The sequence below is a fragment of the Neofelis nebulosa genome, chromosome 10, assembly GCF_028018385.1.
Source record: "Neofelis nebulosa isolate mNeoNeb1 chromosome 10, mNeoNeb1.pri, whole genome shotgun sequence".
Classification (NCBI taxonomy): domain Eukaryota; kingdom Metazoa; phylum Chordata; class Mammalia; order Carnivora; family Felidae; genus Neofelis; species Neofelis nebulosa.
The window spans coordinates 87169705-87185576 of NC_080791.1; the positions used below are offsets into that span (position 1 = coordinate 87169705).

At 36.1% G+C, this 15872-nt stretch overlaps 1 protein-coding gene across 5 annotated transcripts in view; it reads left to right on the forward strand.

Annotated features, from left to right (window-relative positions):
• Positions 1–12658, forward strand: part of QSER1 (glutamine and serine rich 1) — an 84382-nt gene extending 71724 nt beyond the window's left edge. For 4 of the 5 annotated variants that reach the window (XM_058688565.1, XM_058688568.1, XM_058688570.1 and 1 more), the window contains 4 exons: positions 437–534; positions 6299–6451; positions 7685–7780; positions 9003–12658. In XM_058688565.1, coding sequence (XP_058544548.1) covers positions 437–534; positions 6299–6451; positions 7685–7780; positions 9003–9143 — 488 coding nt within the window. In that variant the 3' untranslated portion in view covers positions 9144–12658. Of the gene's footprint in view, positions 1–436; positions 535–5042; positions 5169–6298; positions 6452–7684; positions 7781–9002 lie in introns of those variants that run through there. The other variant, XM_058688566.1, reaches the window with a different exon arrangement.
• Positions 12659–15872: the final 3214 nt, after the last annotated feature.

Consider the following 15872-nt stretch of genomic DNA (forward strand, 5'->3'; position numbering starts at 1 on the left):
ACTTTTTCTTTGTCCCAAACTACAGTTAAATTAAGACTATCATATTTGGTATTTTATAGATTTTTATAATGTCAGATAAATCTATATTTTGTAATATGATTATTGTTCAGATGATAAATGAGGTCTGGAGAAACTAGGCAGTCTGCTCACTGGTCATGTTAGCTGTCATCAATGAATTCTGGTGGCAGAGACAGGGCTAAAACCCAGGACTTCTGATCCTGTCCTCATACTATGCTGTTTCTTTCTCAGGTTGGCTATTGCAAACCTATTTTTTCAAGTTACCTTTTGTTCAGAAAGCTACATGTCCAGTATTTTTAAAGTAATATTTACATACACCAATGAATTTAATATCTTAACTTTGAGGAAAACTTGGATTTTTAACAAGTTTTTATGTTGATAGTTTATCCTGTTACAATAAATTTTTATCTTGTTTTAGATGAGCTCCTTTTGCCTCATATGAAAAAAATAGATAGCATGCTGAATGATAACCGAAAGAGACTTCTTTTGAATCTTCATTTGGATCAGCCATTCAAGGTATTTCCTTCAGATGATTTATTAGCAAACTCACTGGCAATCATAGTCTTAAGAATAATAGGCAAGAAATTTATGAAAGTCACTCTCAGTTTTATAAAATTTTTCACCAAACGAAAATTTAGTTTTTATTCATTATGAGTCTGTTTAGCTTGTCTTTTCATTTTATTAAGCAGATTCTTAGTGTTAATCATCTGCTTTTTTTTTTTTTTTTTTTTTTTTTTTTGCTTAAGTTCATTTTTTAGGCTTTTATATTTATCTAGAATTCCTGCTACATAATAATTTCCAAATATTTTCAAAAGTACTTCCTTGGGGTGCCTGGGTGGCTCAGTTGGTTGAGCAACCAACTTCGGCTCAGGTCATGATCTCACGGTTTGTGGGTTCGAGCCCCACGTCGGGCTCTGTGCTGCCAGCTCGGAGCCTGGAGCCTGCTTCTGATTCTGTGTGTCTCTCTCTCTCTGACACTCCCCCACTCATGCGCTGTCTCTCTCTGCCTCAGAAATAAATAAACATTAAAAAAAATTAAAAAAAAAAAAGTACTTCCTTTAAACTACCAAATTCCAGTCTTATTTTTCTTTTAAACCTTTTCAAAATTTTCACATTTCATCTATAGTTAGAATTGGCCTTTTCTTAGCATAGTTATAAAAATTTCCTTTATTTGTCTGATTTACTCAATATCTGAGGAAAAGTTATCTTAACACAATGGTAGATATATATAGTTTAAATTGGTCTTGGTGTCATCAGAAATATAGAACAATAAGAAGCTAATCTATGGGGCGCCTGGGTGGCGCAGTCGGTTAAGCGTCCGACTTCAGCCAGGTCACGATCTCGCGGTCCGTGAGTTCGAGCCCCGCGTCAGGCTCTGGGCTGATGGCTCGGAGCCTGGAGCCTGTTTCCGATTCTGTGTCTCCCTCTCTCTCTGCCCCTCCCCCATTCATGCTCTGTCTCTCTCTGTCCCAAAAATAAATTAAAAACGTTGGGAAAAAAAAAAAAAAAAAAAGAAGCTAATCTAAACACAGAAAATTTATCACAGAAGCTACTTAGTCAAATTTTTCCAGCTTTTCCTTTTTTTCTTTAATTTTTTTATTGTTTATTTTTGAGAGAGAGCACATGCATGCTCACACAAGCAGGGGAGGGACAGAGAGAGAGAGAGAGGGAGACACAGAATCCGAAGCAGGCTCCAGGCTCTGAGCTGTCAGCACAGAGCCCGACGCGGGGCTCAAATTCACAAGCCGTGAGATCATGACCTGAGCCGAAGTCGGATGCTCAACCAACTGAGCCACCCAGGTGCCCCGAAATGTTATATGTTATACTTTTAATAAGAAAACCTGAGGGGCTTCTGGGTGGCTCAGTCGGCTAAGCATCCGACTTCGGCTCAGGTCATGATCTCACGGCTCGTGAATTTGAGCCCCGCGTCGGGCTCTGTGCTGACAGCTCAGAGCCTGGAGCCTGCTTCGGATTCTGTGTCTCCCTCTCTCTCTGCCCCTCCCCCGCTCACGCTCTGTCTCTCTCTGTCAAAAATAAACATTAAAAAAAATTTTTTTTAAGTATAACATATAACGTTTAGAATCTTTTTTTTTTTTTTAATTTTTTTTTCAACGTTTTTTATTTATTTTTGGGACCGAGAGAGACAGAGCATGAACGGGGGAGGGGCAGAGAGAGAGGGAGACACAGAATCGGAAACAGGCTCCAGGCTCCGAGCCATCAGCCCAGGGCCTGACGCGGGGCTCGAACTCACGGACCGCGAGATCGTGACCTGGCTGAAGTCGGACGCTTAACCGACTGCGCCACCCAGGCGCCCCTAACGTTTAGAATCTTTTGATCATATCTACCTTGGGAAAAGTTTTTTTATACATTTGTATATCTTTTAATTTTTATAAATAGAATTTATTTTTTATTTTTCTTTAATGTTTATTTTTGAGAGAGAGGGAAGGAGGGGCAGAGAAAGAGGGAGACAGAGAATCTGAAGCAGACTCTGGACTATCAACTATCTGATATCAGTGCTATCAGTACAGAATCTGATACGGGGCTTGAACCCACAAACTGTGAGATCATGGCCTGAGCCAAAGCTGGATGCTCAACTGACTGAGCTACCCAGGCACCCTTGGACTTTATTTTTATAGCAGTTTTAGGTTCACAGCAAAACTGAACGAAGTACAAAGAGTTCCCATCTACCCCACATGAACAACCTGCCCCATTATCAACATCTCCCACCAAAGTGGTATATTTGTCACAATTGATGAACCTACATTGACGTATCTTTATAACCTGAAGTCCACAGTTTGCATGGACTCTCTTGGTGTTGTACATTCTATCAGTTTGGAGAAGGTATAATGACATGTTATCTACTATTAAAGTGTTATACAGAGTACTTTCACTGCCCTGAAAATCCTCTTTGCTGTATTCATCCCTCCCTACCCACTTAACCTCTTGCAACCACTGATCTTTTTACTCTCTCTATAGTTGTACCTTTTCCAGAATGTCCTATAGTTGAAAACTATACCGTATGTGGTCTTTTCAGTTTGGCTTCTTTCACTTACTAATAAGAATTTAAGATTTGGGGGCACCTGGCTGACTCAGTTAGTAGAGCATGCAACTCTTATCTAGGGGTCATGAGATCAAGCCCCACATTGGGTATAGAGCCTACTTAAAAAATAAAAGGGTGCCAGAGTGGCTTAGTCAGTTAAGCATCCAATTCTTGATTTCAGCTCAGGCCATGGTCTCACAGTTAGTGGGATTGAGCCCCCGTCCCATAACAGGCTCTGCACTGACAGCGTGGAGCCTGCTTGGGATTCTCTCTTTCCTCTCTCTCTCTTTCTCTCTCTCTGCCCCTTCTCTGCTTGCACACATATGCACACACACTCTCTCTCAAAATAAATAAACATGAAAAAATATAAAAAAATAAAGATCTGTAAAATAACTTGTTTTTAAAAAAAGAATTTTTTCTGCCATGTCTTTTTATGGCTTGGCAGCTCATTTCTTTTACCACTAAATAATATTCCATTGTCTGAATGTACCACAGTTTATCTGTTCATCTACTGAAGGACATATTTGATTGCTTCCTAATCTTGGCAGTTATCAATAAAGCTAGTATATAAACATATGTGTGAAGGTTTTTGTGTGGATGTAAGTTTTCAGCTCATTTGGGTAATTTGTATAGCTTTTTCACATCCCTATTTTATCCAGACTCCACATAAAAGTGAAAATTGACTTCATTTTACTAGGTAAAAATTAAGGCTCTGAGATTGAGTTCAAAGTTAAATGACACCAGAGTTGCCTGGCTGGCTCAGTCAACAGAGCATGTGATCCTCGGGGTCATGAGAGCTAGCCCCACGTTGGTTGCAGAGTTTACTTAAAAAAATCAAAAGTTAAATGACACCAAACTACTAATAGTCCTGTATCATTCACAGACGTGCACTTACAGAGAAAAAAGTTAAAAGGTAGTAAGAAGCCCAGTACTAAGAATTTGGTCTGCAGACTACAGTCCAGTATTTTCTGCTTAACTGCTGTTATCATTTGAAATTTAGAAAATACCTTGCTTTCTGCAGAGAAGGGAATGCTTTTAGATGTGTGTTTTCTAAAAGTTTACTAAATCTTAAAAATGAGCAGTTTGAGGTACCCCCCCTTTTTTTTTTCAAGTAATCTCTATACCCAATATGGGGCTCAAACTTCCTCCCTAGAGATCAAGTCTCCTGCTTTACAAACTGAACCAGCTAGGCTCCCCTTGGCTATCCATTTAGAAATGTTAAACCCATTCTGGGGCACCTGGGTGGCTCAGTCAATTAAGCGGCCAACTTCAGCTCAGGTCATGATCTCAAAATCATGGATTCGAGCCCTGTGTCAGGCTCTGCACTGACAGCTCAGAGCCTGGACCCTGCTTTGGATTCTATGTGTCCCTCTTTCTCTGCCCCTCCCCTGCATTTCTCTCTCTCTCTCTCTCTCTCAAAAATAAATAAACGTTAAAAAAAAAGGAGGGGCGCCTGGGTGGCTCAATCAGCTAAGCGTCTGACTTCACCTTAGGTCATGATCTTGCAGTTTGTGGGTTCAAGCCCTATGTTGGGCTCTGTGCTGGCAGCTCAGAGCCTGGAGCTTGCTTCAGATTCTGTGTCTTCCTCTCTGTCTTCCCCTCCTCACTCACTGTCTCTCTCTCAAAACATTTGTGTGAAGGCTTTTGTGTGGGAAAAAAAGGGGGGGGGGGAATAAAGCCACCACTTGAAATTTAATAGACTCTGTAGATATTTAAAGCGTATGCGATAGTTTATAATGAACAACTGAAAAATTAGTTTTCATATTATTTTCACAGAAAAAAAACAATTTCTAATTTTGAAATTAGTTATTAATTTTTATTATTTTCATTTACAGCATTTTGCATTTTAAAACCAAAATACAAACAGTAGATTGTAAAAGATTGTCAGTCCTTTAGAAATAATTAACACCATTACTCATGATGATCTTAGTAATTTTAGGAACCCTAAAGCTTTTTGAAGTAAATCATGTTCTGTTTTCCTCAGAAATCCATGTGCTTCCAATCATCTTTAGCATCTTGTCACAGAAAGTACTTGGGAACCCATACAGAGTTTGGAAGAGGTGGCCCTAAAGGTTGTAACTGTTTATAAAACAGTATAGCCTGTCAAATGGTAATTACATTCTGAATAGAGGCACTTGAACCTGTATATTGTCAGAATTCAAAATAGTAAATGATAGTGGTTACTCAATTTAATCTTTTAAAACAACTTTTTCTTTCTTTTTTTTTTTTTTTTAAGTAAACTCTATGCCCAACATAGGCTCAAACTCACAACCCTGAGATCAAGAGTCACACACTCCACCACCTTAAAACAATACTTAAACTAGTTAAATTTAGCTATAAAGATCATTCGTTATTGTTTGTGGCTTTTCATGATTTACCAAGTAGGTAAGGGCATAAATGTGCCAGTGACTTTTAAAGAATGGATTAGAGGAACACTTGGGTGGCTCAGTCAGTTAAGTGTCAGACTTTTGATTTCAGCTCAGGTCATCGTCTCACAGTTCCTGAGATTGAGCCCCATGTCAGGCTCAGCACTGAATGCGTAGAGCCTGCTTGGGATTCTCTCTCTTCTTTAAAAATAAGTAACAATTAAAAAAAAAAAAAAAAGTATGGACTAGAATTGGTTTGGCTATATGACCACTAACTTGTCAGTGAGTAACTACTGTGTCATTGTGGCCAAAAAATTCATCAAGACCTGTTTTAGACTCTCTTAACACAACCGTAGTCAAAAAAGGCAGAGGAGTAGTGAAGCCAGAGAAGTATTATGATGCTGCTCATTTTCACTGTTCTCATCCTCACCTGTGATCCAATGAATTCTTTATAGCAGGGGTTGGCCAAGTAGAATGGGTAGAGCTTTGGAGAAACATATGTCCCTCTTTCCCCTACTTCGAAGCCACAGAGAGGCATTACTAGAACTCCCTGCCTCATTAAGGAGTCCCTACAGTGCCATGTGGTGTTGGCATAAAGCAGGTCATAAGGCTCACTCAAATTTAAGGGATGAGGAAATAGATTCCACATCTTGATGGAAGAGCTACAAAGAATTTGTAGCTATGTTTAATACCCGTGTATATATCTGTATTGTATAGATTTACCACATGCCATCTGTACCCTCTGCATATTCGTGTGTGTACTAAGCATAAATGTATGTATGTATTTTTTTCTGTATTTTTTAAAATAAAATTTGAATAGCTGAAAGTAGTTTAGTTTTCTTCTGATGTCAGTTATTTTTGCTTTATTTTAAAGAATGCTTTGGAAAGTTTTCCTGAACTAACAATAATTACCCGTGACTCTAAAGCAAAAAGTGGAGGTTCTGCTATTTCTAAAATCAAAATGAATGGCAAAGCTTATAATAAGAAAACTCTAAGGACTTCTAAAACAACCACCAAATCTGCACAAGTAAGTAGAGACTGATTGATAAAATTATACCTTTTCCACTTAATATAATTCCTATTTAAAACATTGAAACAAGCAAATATTTTACTAAATTTTGTTGTAAATATGAAATCTTTTCAGATACGCATGAGCAGCTCCAGATCAAGGAACAGGGATTAGGTCTTATTCTTTGTGTTTCTCTGTCGTTCAGCAGGGTATCTGCATATAGTTAGTGCTCGCAGATTTTTAAACTAGATTAATAGGCAAGGAATCACCTGATGCCTATATTTATATTTTATATATACTTTTTACCATTGGATACAAATGCATATAGATAAGTGAGCATACACATTTCCATGAGATGCAATATTCCATATCTGTAAAATTATTGAAATTGGAATTCACTCATTTTCAAATATAGTCTAAATTATTGCCTTTTCAGAAAACAGTTTTACCAATCAATTCCACATCAAAAATTAATTCTGTAGAAACACATTCACAAATGCATAAAAACGTATGCCCTTGCTCGTTGTGCAGTTGTTTGTAAGAGCAATCCAGTTATGCTTTGCCAGTAGATTGGACAAAGAGCCATCCAGATAATGTGATACTATGTACTTTTTAAAAAGAGACTCATTGATTCTTTCAGTAAAATATTTTGAGTGCCTACAGTTTGCAAATACAGTTCTAAGTACTAGGAATATAACAGTGAAAAATGGTCAAAAATCCCTGCCCTCATATCATTTATAGTGGCAGGGGGGATGTATGTAATAAATAGATATTCAAGTTTTAGTTAGGAAAAAATAAGTTCTAAAAAATAGAGTTGCAGAACAATATATATAGTAGGATTTCCTTCCCATTACAGAATGAGAGTTCTTAATACGTAGTATACATCGAGGGAAAATATGAAAGAATATATACCATGCTGTTAACCTTGTTTATCTCTAAAGCAAGAGATTATAGATTCTTTTACTTTATAAGCCATCTTACATGTTTACTGTTTAAATTTTTTCTATGTTTAAACTTTTTGAAATAGCGTGTGTTTATATTCAGGAAAAAGAGTGAAGGTTTTAAAATACAATTTAAATTCTTAATCGAATAAGCCTCTTGTCCATATTTAAGTGTATATCTAACCATATTAGATATGGTTTATTTTTAAGATTTCCGTTGAGACTTTTGGTCTAGTGTTCTTGGAAAAAGGATTCGCAGCTCAAATATTCCATGAAATAAATACACCTATAAACTCTTTTCTTTTTATAGGAGTTTGCTGTTGATCCAGAGAAAATACAGCTGTATTCTTTGTATCATTCACTCCATCATTACAAATATCATGTTTATCTGATATGTAAAGATGAGGTAATTTTTTTCACTTATTTAAAAATGAAAATTTTTTTCTGAACTTTTAAGGATTCCATACCTATCGTGGTTTTTTAATGTTTTAAAGAAAACTGTTGAAAAATATGTCTCTCTATTGTCCTGTAAATAATGTTATTCTGAGTATCTCTGTTATGTGTTGTGCTCATATTAATCTGAGGCTCTTAGGGAAGCTGTAAGTGGTAATGTTTTTAAGCTATTATGCTTACTTACCTTGCCATAATAAATGGTACTTTATTTCATTTTCTTCTCCCATAATACAGAATGATCCTGCTTTAATTCACTTCAGGCACTGCTTTGACATCCTGCTGTCTTCCTTATCACTAGAATGGCCTTATCCCACTTAATTGCAGAGAAAGGGGTTTTTGTGCCTTGGCAGGAAGAAATGATAGTTAAAATTTAATTGTAACTTTTAAGTATCATAATTGAGGTTGCTCAGAAATTATATATGACCATATTACCACTTTGTAGGTGGGATAATAAAGTTCAATTTCCTCAAAGGTTTAATGGTTCTAGACAGTAGTATCTTTTTTGACCAGCACTACCAGTTTTTTATTTTTTTTTTTTTTTTAAATTTTTTTTTCAACGTTTTTTATTTATTTTTGGGACAGAGAGAGACAGAGCATGAACGGGGGAGGGGCAGAGAGAGAGGGAGACACAGAATCGGAAACAGGCTCCAGGCTCCGAGCCATCAGCCCAGAGCCTGACGCGGGGCTCGAACTCACGGACCGCGAGATCGTGACCTGGCTGAAGTCGGACGCTTAACCGACTGCGCCACCCAGGCGCCCCCCAGTTTTTTAATAAAGAGTTAAGTTGGCCCAAGGCTCTACTTGATGTGTTTGATGATAACGTGCTGGAAAGATGGTCATGCAATATATGTTGACTATTTTTACAATGCTCTGAAATGTAGAATTGACCCCAAAATTGGTCACTTAAATTTAACACAACTGGAAGCAACTGAGAAAGTTTGAGCCATTTTTTTCTAGCTTCCTCCTTGCCCTCCTGGAACTAAAAATGATAGGATTAGACTTCACCTGAATTTATGTGACATAATCATTCTCCATGGATGGAATTTGTTTTTTAAAGCAGTATTTGTAGGTGGATTCATAAATCCTTTTCATTCGAGATCTAGAAACAGTGAGCTCTTATTAAGAGCTAATAAAGGGATAAGTATAAGCTAATGTGGCAATTCTCTTTATTTTAGATTTCTTCTGTGCAGAAAAGAAATGAAGACTTAGGACAGGAAGAAATTGTTCAACTTTGTATGAAAAATGTAAAGTGGGTAGAAGACCTATTTGAAAAATTTGGAGAACTTCTAAATCATGTACAGCAGAAATGTTCCTAACATTTCCACAAAAATTCCGTCTATTTTATAGCACTAATGAACTGGCAGAGGCGGGTGGTCGAAGGGGTGCAGAGCCTCAGATAATTGAATGTCAGGCAGTGGTCTCCTGCGGGCACACCTGCTTTGACCATAGAACTTGCATCATGACCTCTGCTGAAGGACAGCAGTGCTGCCCAGGAAGTCAGTCCTTTGGAAATGGACCTAAAACCCTACCACGTTTTTATCCTAATGAATGACTTTTCTATTTTGTAAACCATTGGGTAACTGAGTTTTATTTTCAGAAATGTTTTTTGACAAATGATGAAGCATGCACTAAATATAATTTTTCTTTATGGCTAGAGAAATAACACTTACGTAACTTGATTATTTTTTCCTGACTCTGACTAAATACCAGAATGAAAGAGAGGTGGCACAGAAAGCATATGTTTATATTCATGTCTGGCCACAAAATGGAAAGTATTGTACATTATGTAAACAGATCTGGTGTGATGTGACATTTTGTATGAGAATATCCTCAATTTAAAATATGAAATTCAGAAACTGCATTCTGCTTTACGAACTCCTTTTACTCTTAACATGTTCAGGAAACTGGATGTGGAATTGGTGCAATTCTAGGACTGCTTTTTGTGTCAAATTATATTGTAATGAGAAAAACAATGACATACTATTTTCCCTATCTCGAAGAATATTTTCGTTTATACTGTTTTTCCTTTGGAAAAATTTTCAATTGTACATTTTATTTCACTAATAGTTGTATTTTTCACAAGGAAAATGTTGTGGTTATAATTAAGTTTGATGTATCTGTACTACACTTTCCATTATTTTCAGTAAATCTTATTTAGTTATATATGGAATTTCTATTGTGAATTCTATCTTGAGGTAACCATTTTTGTTTATACAGATTTGCTTCAGTGTTATCCACAATATGCATTCAGTACTAGAATTAGTTTAGCTTTATAAATGGAGTTGTGTTAGACACTGCAGTAATTTTCTAATTCATGAAAGTAAATTTCTTACTAAACTAGTACTTGATAAACTGATTTGTCAAATCAAAATTCACCACGTTATACATTTGGAAGAATGAAATTTATGATTAGGCTACATGCAGTGTTAAACACAGCTTACCTAACTCTTAGAACTGCAAGTGGTAAAACTCTCCTTTGGTGCCTTTCCAACCTTTATACATGCTGTTGTAGCTTTCTTTAGTTTGATAGCTAGTGTTTCAAGTAGTATAGCTGAGACAGTGAATGTATTAGGTTCAACATGACCTTTTGTTTTATTTGTGTTTGCCAACAGGATGCCTTATTTGTTTGAGAAAAAGATTTACTAGTGTCCTTCTAAATGATCTCCTTTTTTAGGATTCTAAAGAAGTTGTTAATCATCATACTTTTTGTTTATTTTACCACCGTTTAGTGCCTTAAGCCCTATCAAGAAAGCAGTGTTACTGCTCAATGCCCAAATAAGACATGCTTATGTGGACATTGCTGTTGTCTTGATTTTGAGTTAACAGGCCAACTTCTTATACTTAAAACCTTGCTAAATTGGCAAAGAATTAAAGATAACATGTGACTTGATTTGAGAGTAAAACATTGTAGCATTGGGTAGAAAATGAGTGAGTTAAGCTTACATATTTATTTTTGATGGTTATCTTATTAAAAGCAATAATTCTTAATCCAACAATCCTTGTACCTGCCATTAGATGAAATAATAATAGAAGTTTCTCTCAAGGGTTAAATGTTCCACTTCTGAAAATTTCTAAAAAGACCTGTTTAAACAGTTGATTTTGAAAACAAAAGTAACCTATTAGATTCATTTTGCCTAACTCAAATGAGAGACTTACCAGTGAGAGCATCATAAAATTAATTTCACCAGGTGGAGAAGAGTAGGAAGCAGCCATATTTCTTTCTGATATTGACTCTGGACAGAATTGGTTTCTTTCGTTTCCAAAATGCAGAGTAGATAGCTACATCTCCTAATGTAGTGTTCTAAGTACATAAGTACATGTCTTTCCTCCCTCAGTTTAACATTCCTGAATCATTGATGGTTGAAATGCCATCATGCATTTAGGTAACACTTGAAATACATGTTTGAAATCACTAGCCACATTTCCTTGTTAAGGCCCATGGAAAACAGGTACATTTCCTTAAAGTTAATCTTATGTTTCCTATAGAAAATAACCCATTTCCTCTTCAATTGCAGTTGTCCTCAAAATGTTTGCAGTTGTATTCATTTTAGTAAAACAAGTGTTTTCATAATGTCAGAGGCCAAGTCTGTGATAACTGCCTGAAGGAGACCCAGTTGTTTGGCACTGTCTTCTCTCATTTGATCATTAATATAGGCAAGGGCCTCAAACTCGGGCCTTCGCAAAAAGTGGGACTATTATTATGATAACCATTCATGAGTCCTTTCTTTGTATGAAGTTGAATAAATACCTAGCTGATTAGCATTCACATTCCTTGCCACGGAGTTTGAAATTTGTAGTATAGAAATAATTTTAGGTTGTAGATAGAATTAAAGAGGTAAAGCACACATTGCCACAACCCATGAAAAACATTTTTAAGAAAGATTGGATTTTCCTTCCTGCAGATATATCTGGAAATAATATAAAAAATCAGTTTGTGTTGGTGTTTATTTGTAGTTCAGACTGGTGGTTGTAGAAGGAGCTTCCTTGTTCCCATTTTCATAATAATCCAGTTTCCACTTATTTGATCTCTAATGAAGTCACAAACTTATGATGATGTGAATTTATCATAGTAAGTCAACAATACAAACTGTCCACTCTTCTTTTACACTATCAAATAGAAAACATTGGTGAGGTGCAAAAATCTTAATTTAAAACAGGAGACGTTCAGATTATCTTTAAGTTTCTAAATTTCTTTAAGTTTCTAAAACTTGAAAATGATAGGTGACTCATACATTATTACAGGTTTCAAAGCTTTCCTCACATTTTTTAAAGTCTCACTTTCCTTTTAATATATATATTTATTTTTGTTGCAACAGCTGTTTTCCAATCTATGATTTTGAAGATACACCGATAAAAACCCAATGTAGCAGCAGGGTTATTAAATCAGCTTTGGGTCCCAAAAGTTGCTTCAGATGTGCAAGTTGTGAATTTTATTGTATTTGTAGAATACAGTTTTTGTTTTGAACTACAGTTTCATCTGCTTCTCAAAAATGATTTTCAAACAGAGTGAACTGTCCCGGGATAATTGCTTCTACCCATGTCAATTGCATTTGACACGTAACTGCACAAATGAACAATGTACACTATTGGTTGTGCATTAACTTACATGTACAACTTTTGGCATCTATGTTCACAAATGCATGTTTTCGAAAATCACCTTTATTTATAAGTGACAATGATTGAAGTTAAGGATACAAAGAAACCTGCATTTGTAGCCCAGAGTTTTAAGTGGTCCATAACACAATGTATGGAAATGTGAAAGACAATTTTGTATATTTGTTTGTTACTAACTCAGATCATTAAAATGAAAACAATTTTTTAAACAACAAAATCAGAATGTTTTGAGGGTTTGTTTGTTTTTTTTAAGAATTGAAAACTGAGGTATTCTATTATCCAAAAGCATCATCATGTTATAGATTCTTCACACAACACCTATTTTGTAAAGTCCTATTGTAAAGTTATTAGGTACAAATCTATATTAACTATTGAATATGTAAAAACGAGTTTATCCTGATTCATTAATTTTCAGAGTAATAATATCCTGCCTTTACCTTCATATGCTATTTTAAAACATTAAGTATTCCAAGTAAATACATGCTCAGCATATTTGCTGTGTTTTAAAATAGTTTTTTCCAGGAATCTTTACACCCAACGTGGGGCTCAAACTCACGACCTGATATCGAGAGTTGCATGCTCTACCAACTGAGCCAGCCAGACACCCCAATTAATTTTGATTGTAAAAGCACTTTTCAATCCTTGACTTATTTTACATTGTTCAAAACCAAATCTTCAATCAATGATCTCTATCAAAAATTGTTTTAAAATTTTGTAACGTCCCTGTTTTATTCTCCATTGGTTGCTAAAATTGTGTTAATTTTCAGAAATAGTCATTATTCAAATATCGTAGAAAATAGTCATTAAAATTGTATTGCAAACCTAAATGATAACACTTCTACACTGCTTTATTAATGTCTTGTTACTTTCTGGTTCTTTTTATTAGTGTTTTATTTTTTATTTATTTTTTTAATGTTCTTTTAATTTTTTTAAGTTTATTTTAAGAGAGACAAAGAGTGCGAATGGGGGAAGGGCAGAAAGAGAGGGAGAGAATCTCAAGCAGGCTCCCAGCTGCCAGTGCAGAGCCCAATGTGGGGCTTAACCCACAAAACCACCCACAAAACTGTGAGATTATGACCTGAGCTGAAACCAAGAGTCAGACTGAGCCACTTAGGTGCCCCTAAGGTTTTCTTTTCTAATGTTCATTTTAGAGAGAGAGAGCATGAGCAGGGGAGGGGCAGGGAGAGAGGGAGACACAGAATCCAAAGCAAGCTCCAGCCTCTGAGCTGTCAGCACAGAGCCTGACGTGGGACTCGAACTCAGGAACTTTGAGATACGATCTGAGCCAAAGTCAGACACTTAACCAACTAGCCATCCTGGTGCCCCATTAGTGTTTTTTATTTTTTTATTTTTATTTATTTTTATTTTTTTTTCAACATTTTTTATTTATTTTTGGGACAGAGAGAGACAGAGCATGAACGGGGGAGGGGCAGAGAGAGAGGGAGACACAGAATCGGAAGCAGGCTCCAGGCTCCGAGCCATCAGCCCAGAGCCTGACGCGGGGCTCGAACTCACGGACCGCGAGATCATGACCTGGCTGAAGTCGGACGCTTAACCGACTGCGCCACCCAGGCGCCCCCCCCATTAGTGTTTTTTAAAATGAATTTTGTATCTCAGAGGAGCTCTCTAAAATCAATTATTTAACCTGACTTTCTCAAGAAATACGTGTAATAGGAGACTTGTTTTCCATATGGAAATGTTTTTATTACCAGAAAAATAATAAAGTTACATACTTATTGCATGAAAAAAAGTCACAAAACATGAAGATGTAAAGAAAAAGGTATAAACCACTCTCAATATTAAGTCTTAACATCAGCCCAGAACATGCTTTCAATTCCCAATTTGGGATGGGTCACAAAATTAGGTATTAGCGATTAGCCCTTTTCTGTGGTGTGACTTTAAGTAAATTCTTAGATTTCAGAGATACTTGTGTTTAAATGAAAATGAAAAGGCACATTCCAAAGGGAAATAGAAACTATCTGGATTATTGTTCATTTTAGGTTATATATATATATATATATATATATATATATATATCTGTTCAGTTAGCATGAATAATTTAGAGCTGACCGGTTTCAAATAAAAGGAAGATAGAATTACCTAGTAGTCTGTTGTTAAACCTTACCTATTTTGTGATGTTAATCAGGAGTCCAGAAATTGCTTTGCAAGAATCACTTCTGTTTTACATATAATTTACCTGTAATACACTGAGAGATGTTTTCACCTGTAGCAAATACAGATTTTCTTTTAATTTAGCTCCTTACAATATTTAGAATAAGGCAACAATGAAAATCATTTAAGACCTAGAATAAAAAATAATGGACATGGTAGAAATTCTTCTTAAGTTGTAGCAAGAAGGATCTTTTTCTTCCTTGTCCTTCCTCTCTTCACAATGTTTCTGTGTCTTTTCATTGCTTTTAACCCAGACTCTCATAAAGTTAAAAGCACTTTATGAAATGAAATGTTTCCTCCTTTTTTTCCCCATTTGTGGCCCAGGCTTAAGGAACATCTTTAAATTCCTCAAATGTGTGTTTTTTCTTGCCTCTAGTAGTTCTTGTTCCCTCTGCTGAACTAGTCTTCCTTCATCTTTTAATTCTTCAGGTTTCACTTTAATATCACTTCTTTTGGATCAGATTAGGTTTTAACCCTCTGGCCCAGATTATGTGCCCTGTGATTCCTGTAATGTAGCATTTACCACACTTTGTTATGGTTACTTGACTGGTGCTCTTTACTGTGATATGATAGGACCTACGTGTGTTTTGCTCACCATTGCACTCCCAGCATCTGGTGCAATATCTGATCTCATTAAATATTTAATGAATAACTGGATATATGAAAGAAAAGTTACATGGAACATTAAAAGGTAAAAACAGGAAAGTATTCACTGCATTTTGCAATAAAGGCATTAATGACTTTAGTGAGCAATGTGCAACTGCAGCATCAGAAGAAAGCGGCAATACCAAGAGTTTGTACAATAGAATATTGGTATTTTATGAAAAAGTGCAATGTAGTGGCCATTATTTTTTACATTTTGTCCTCATCTGCAGAGACAGCCCAGGGACCCTGATTTCACATTCCTCTCTTTTGGGCTTGAGACTCCAGCTGGAATAATTAGAGAACAAAGTTCCAGTAAAAGTGAATGAATGTTTCTGTTAGAAGTACTCATTGTGAGCAAAATACTCGAGAGGGAGTGTTTATCTACTTGGGGAGCATCCTGCAAAGCTTCATGGAAGCAGTAATGATTAAGCCAAGTCTCAAAGGTTGGGAGAAATTTTACACAAAGCTGGATGAAGAAAAAGGCATAATACTTTGTTCTCAGGAAAATGGTTTCTACTTGCCACTAAACTAGCTCTGTCCTCAGACATGTTATGTGAAGCCTAGTCTGTGTCTATTTTCTCATCCTGAAAGTGAGGTAAGAAACAAAGTCTTCT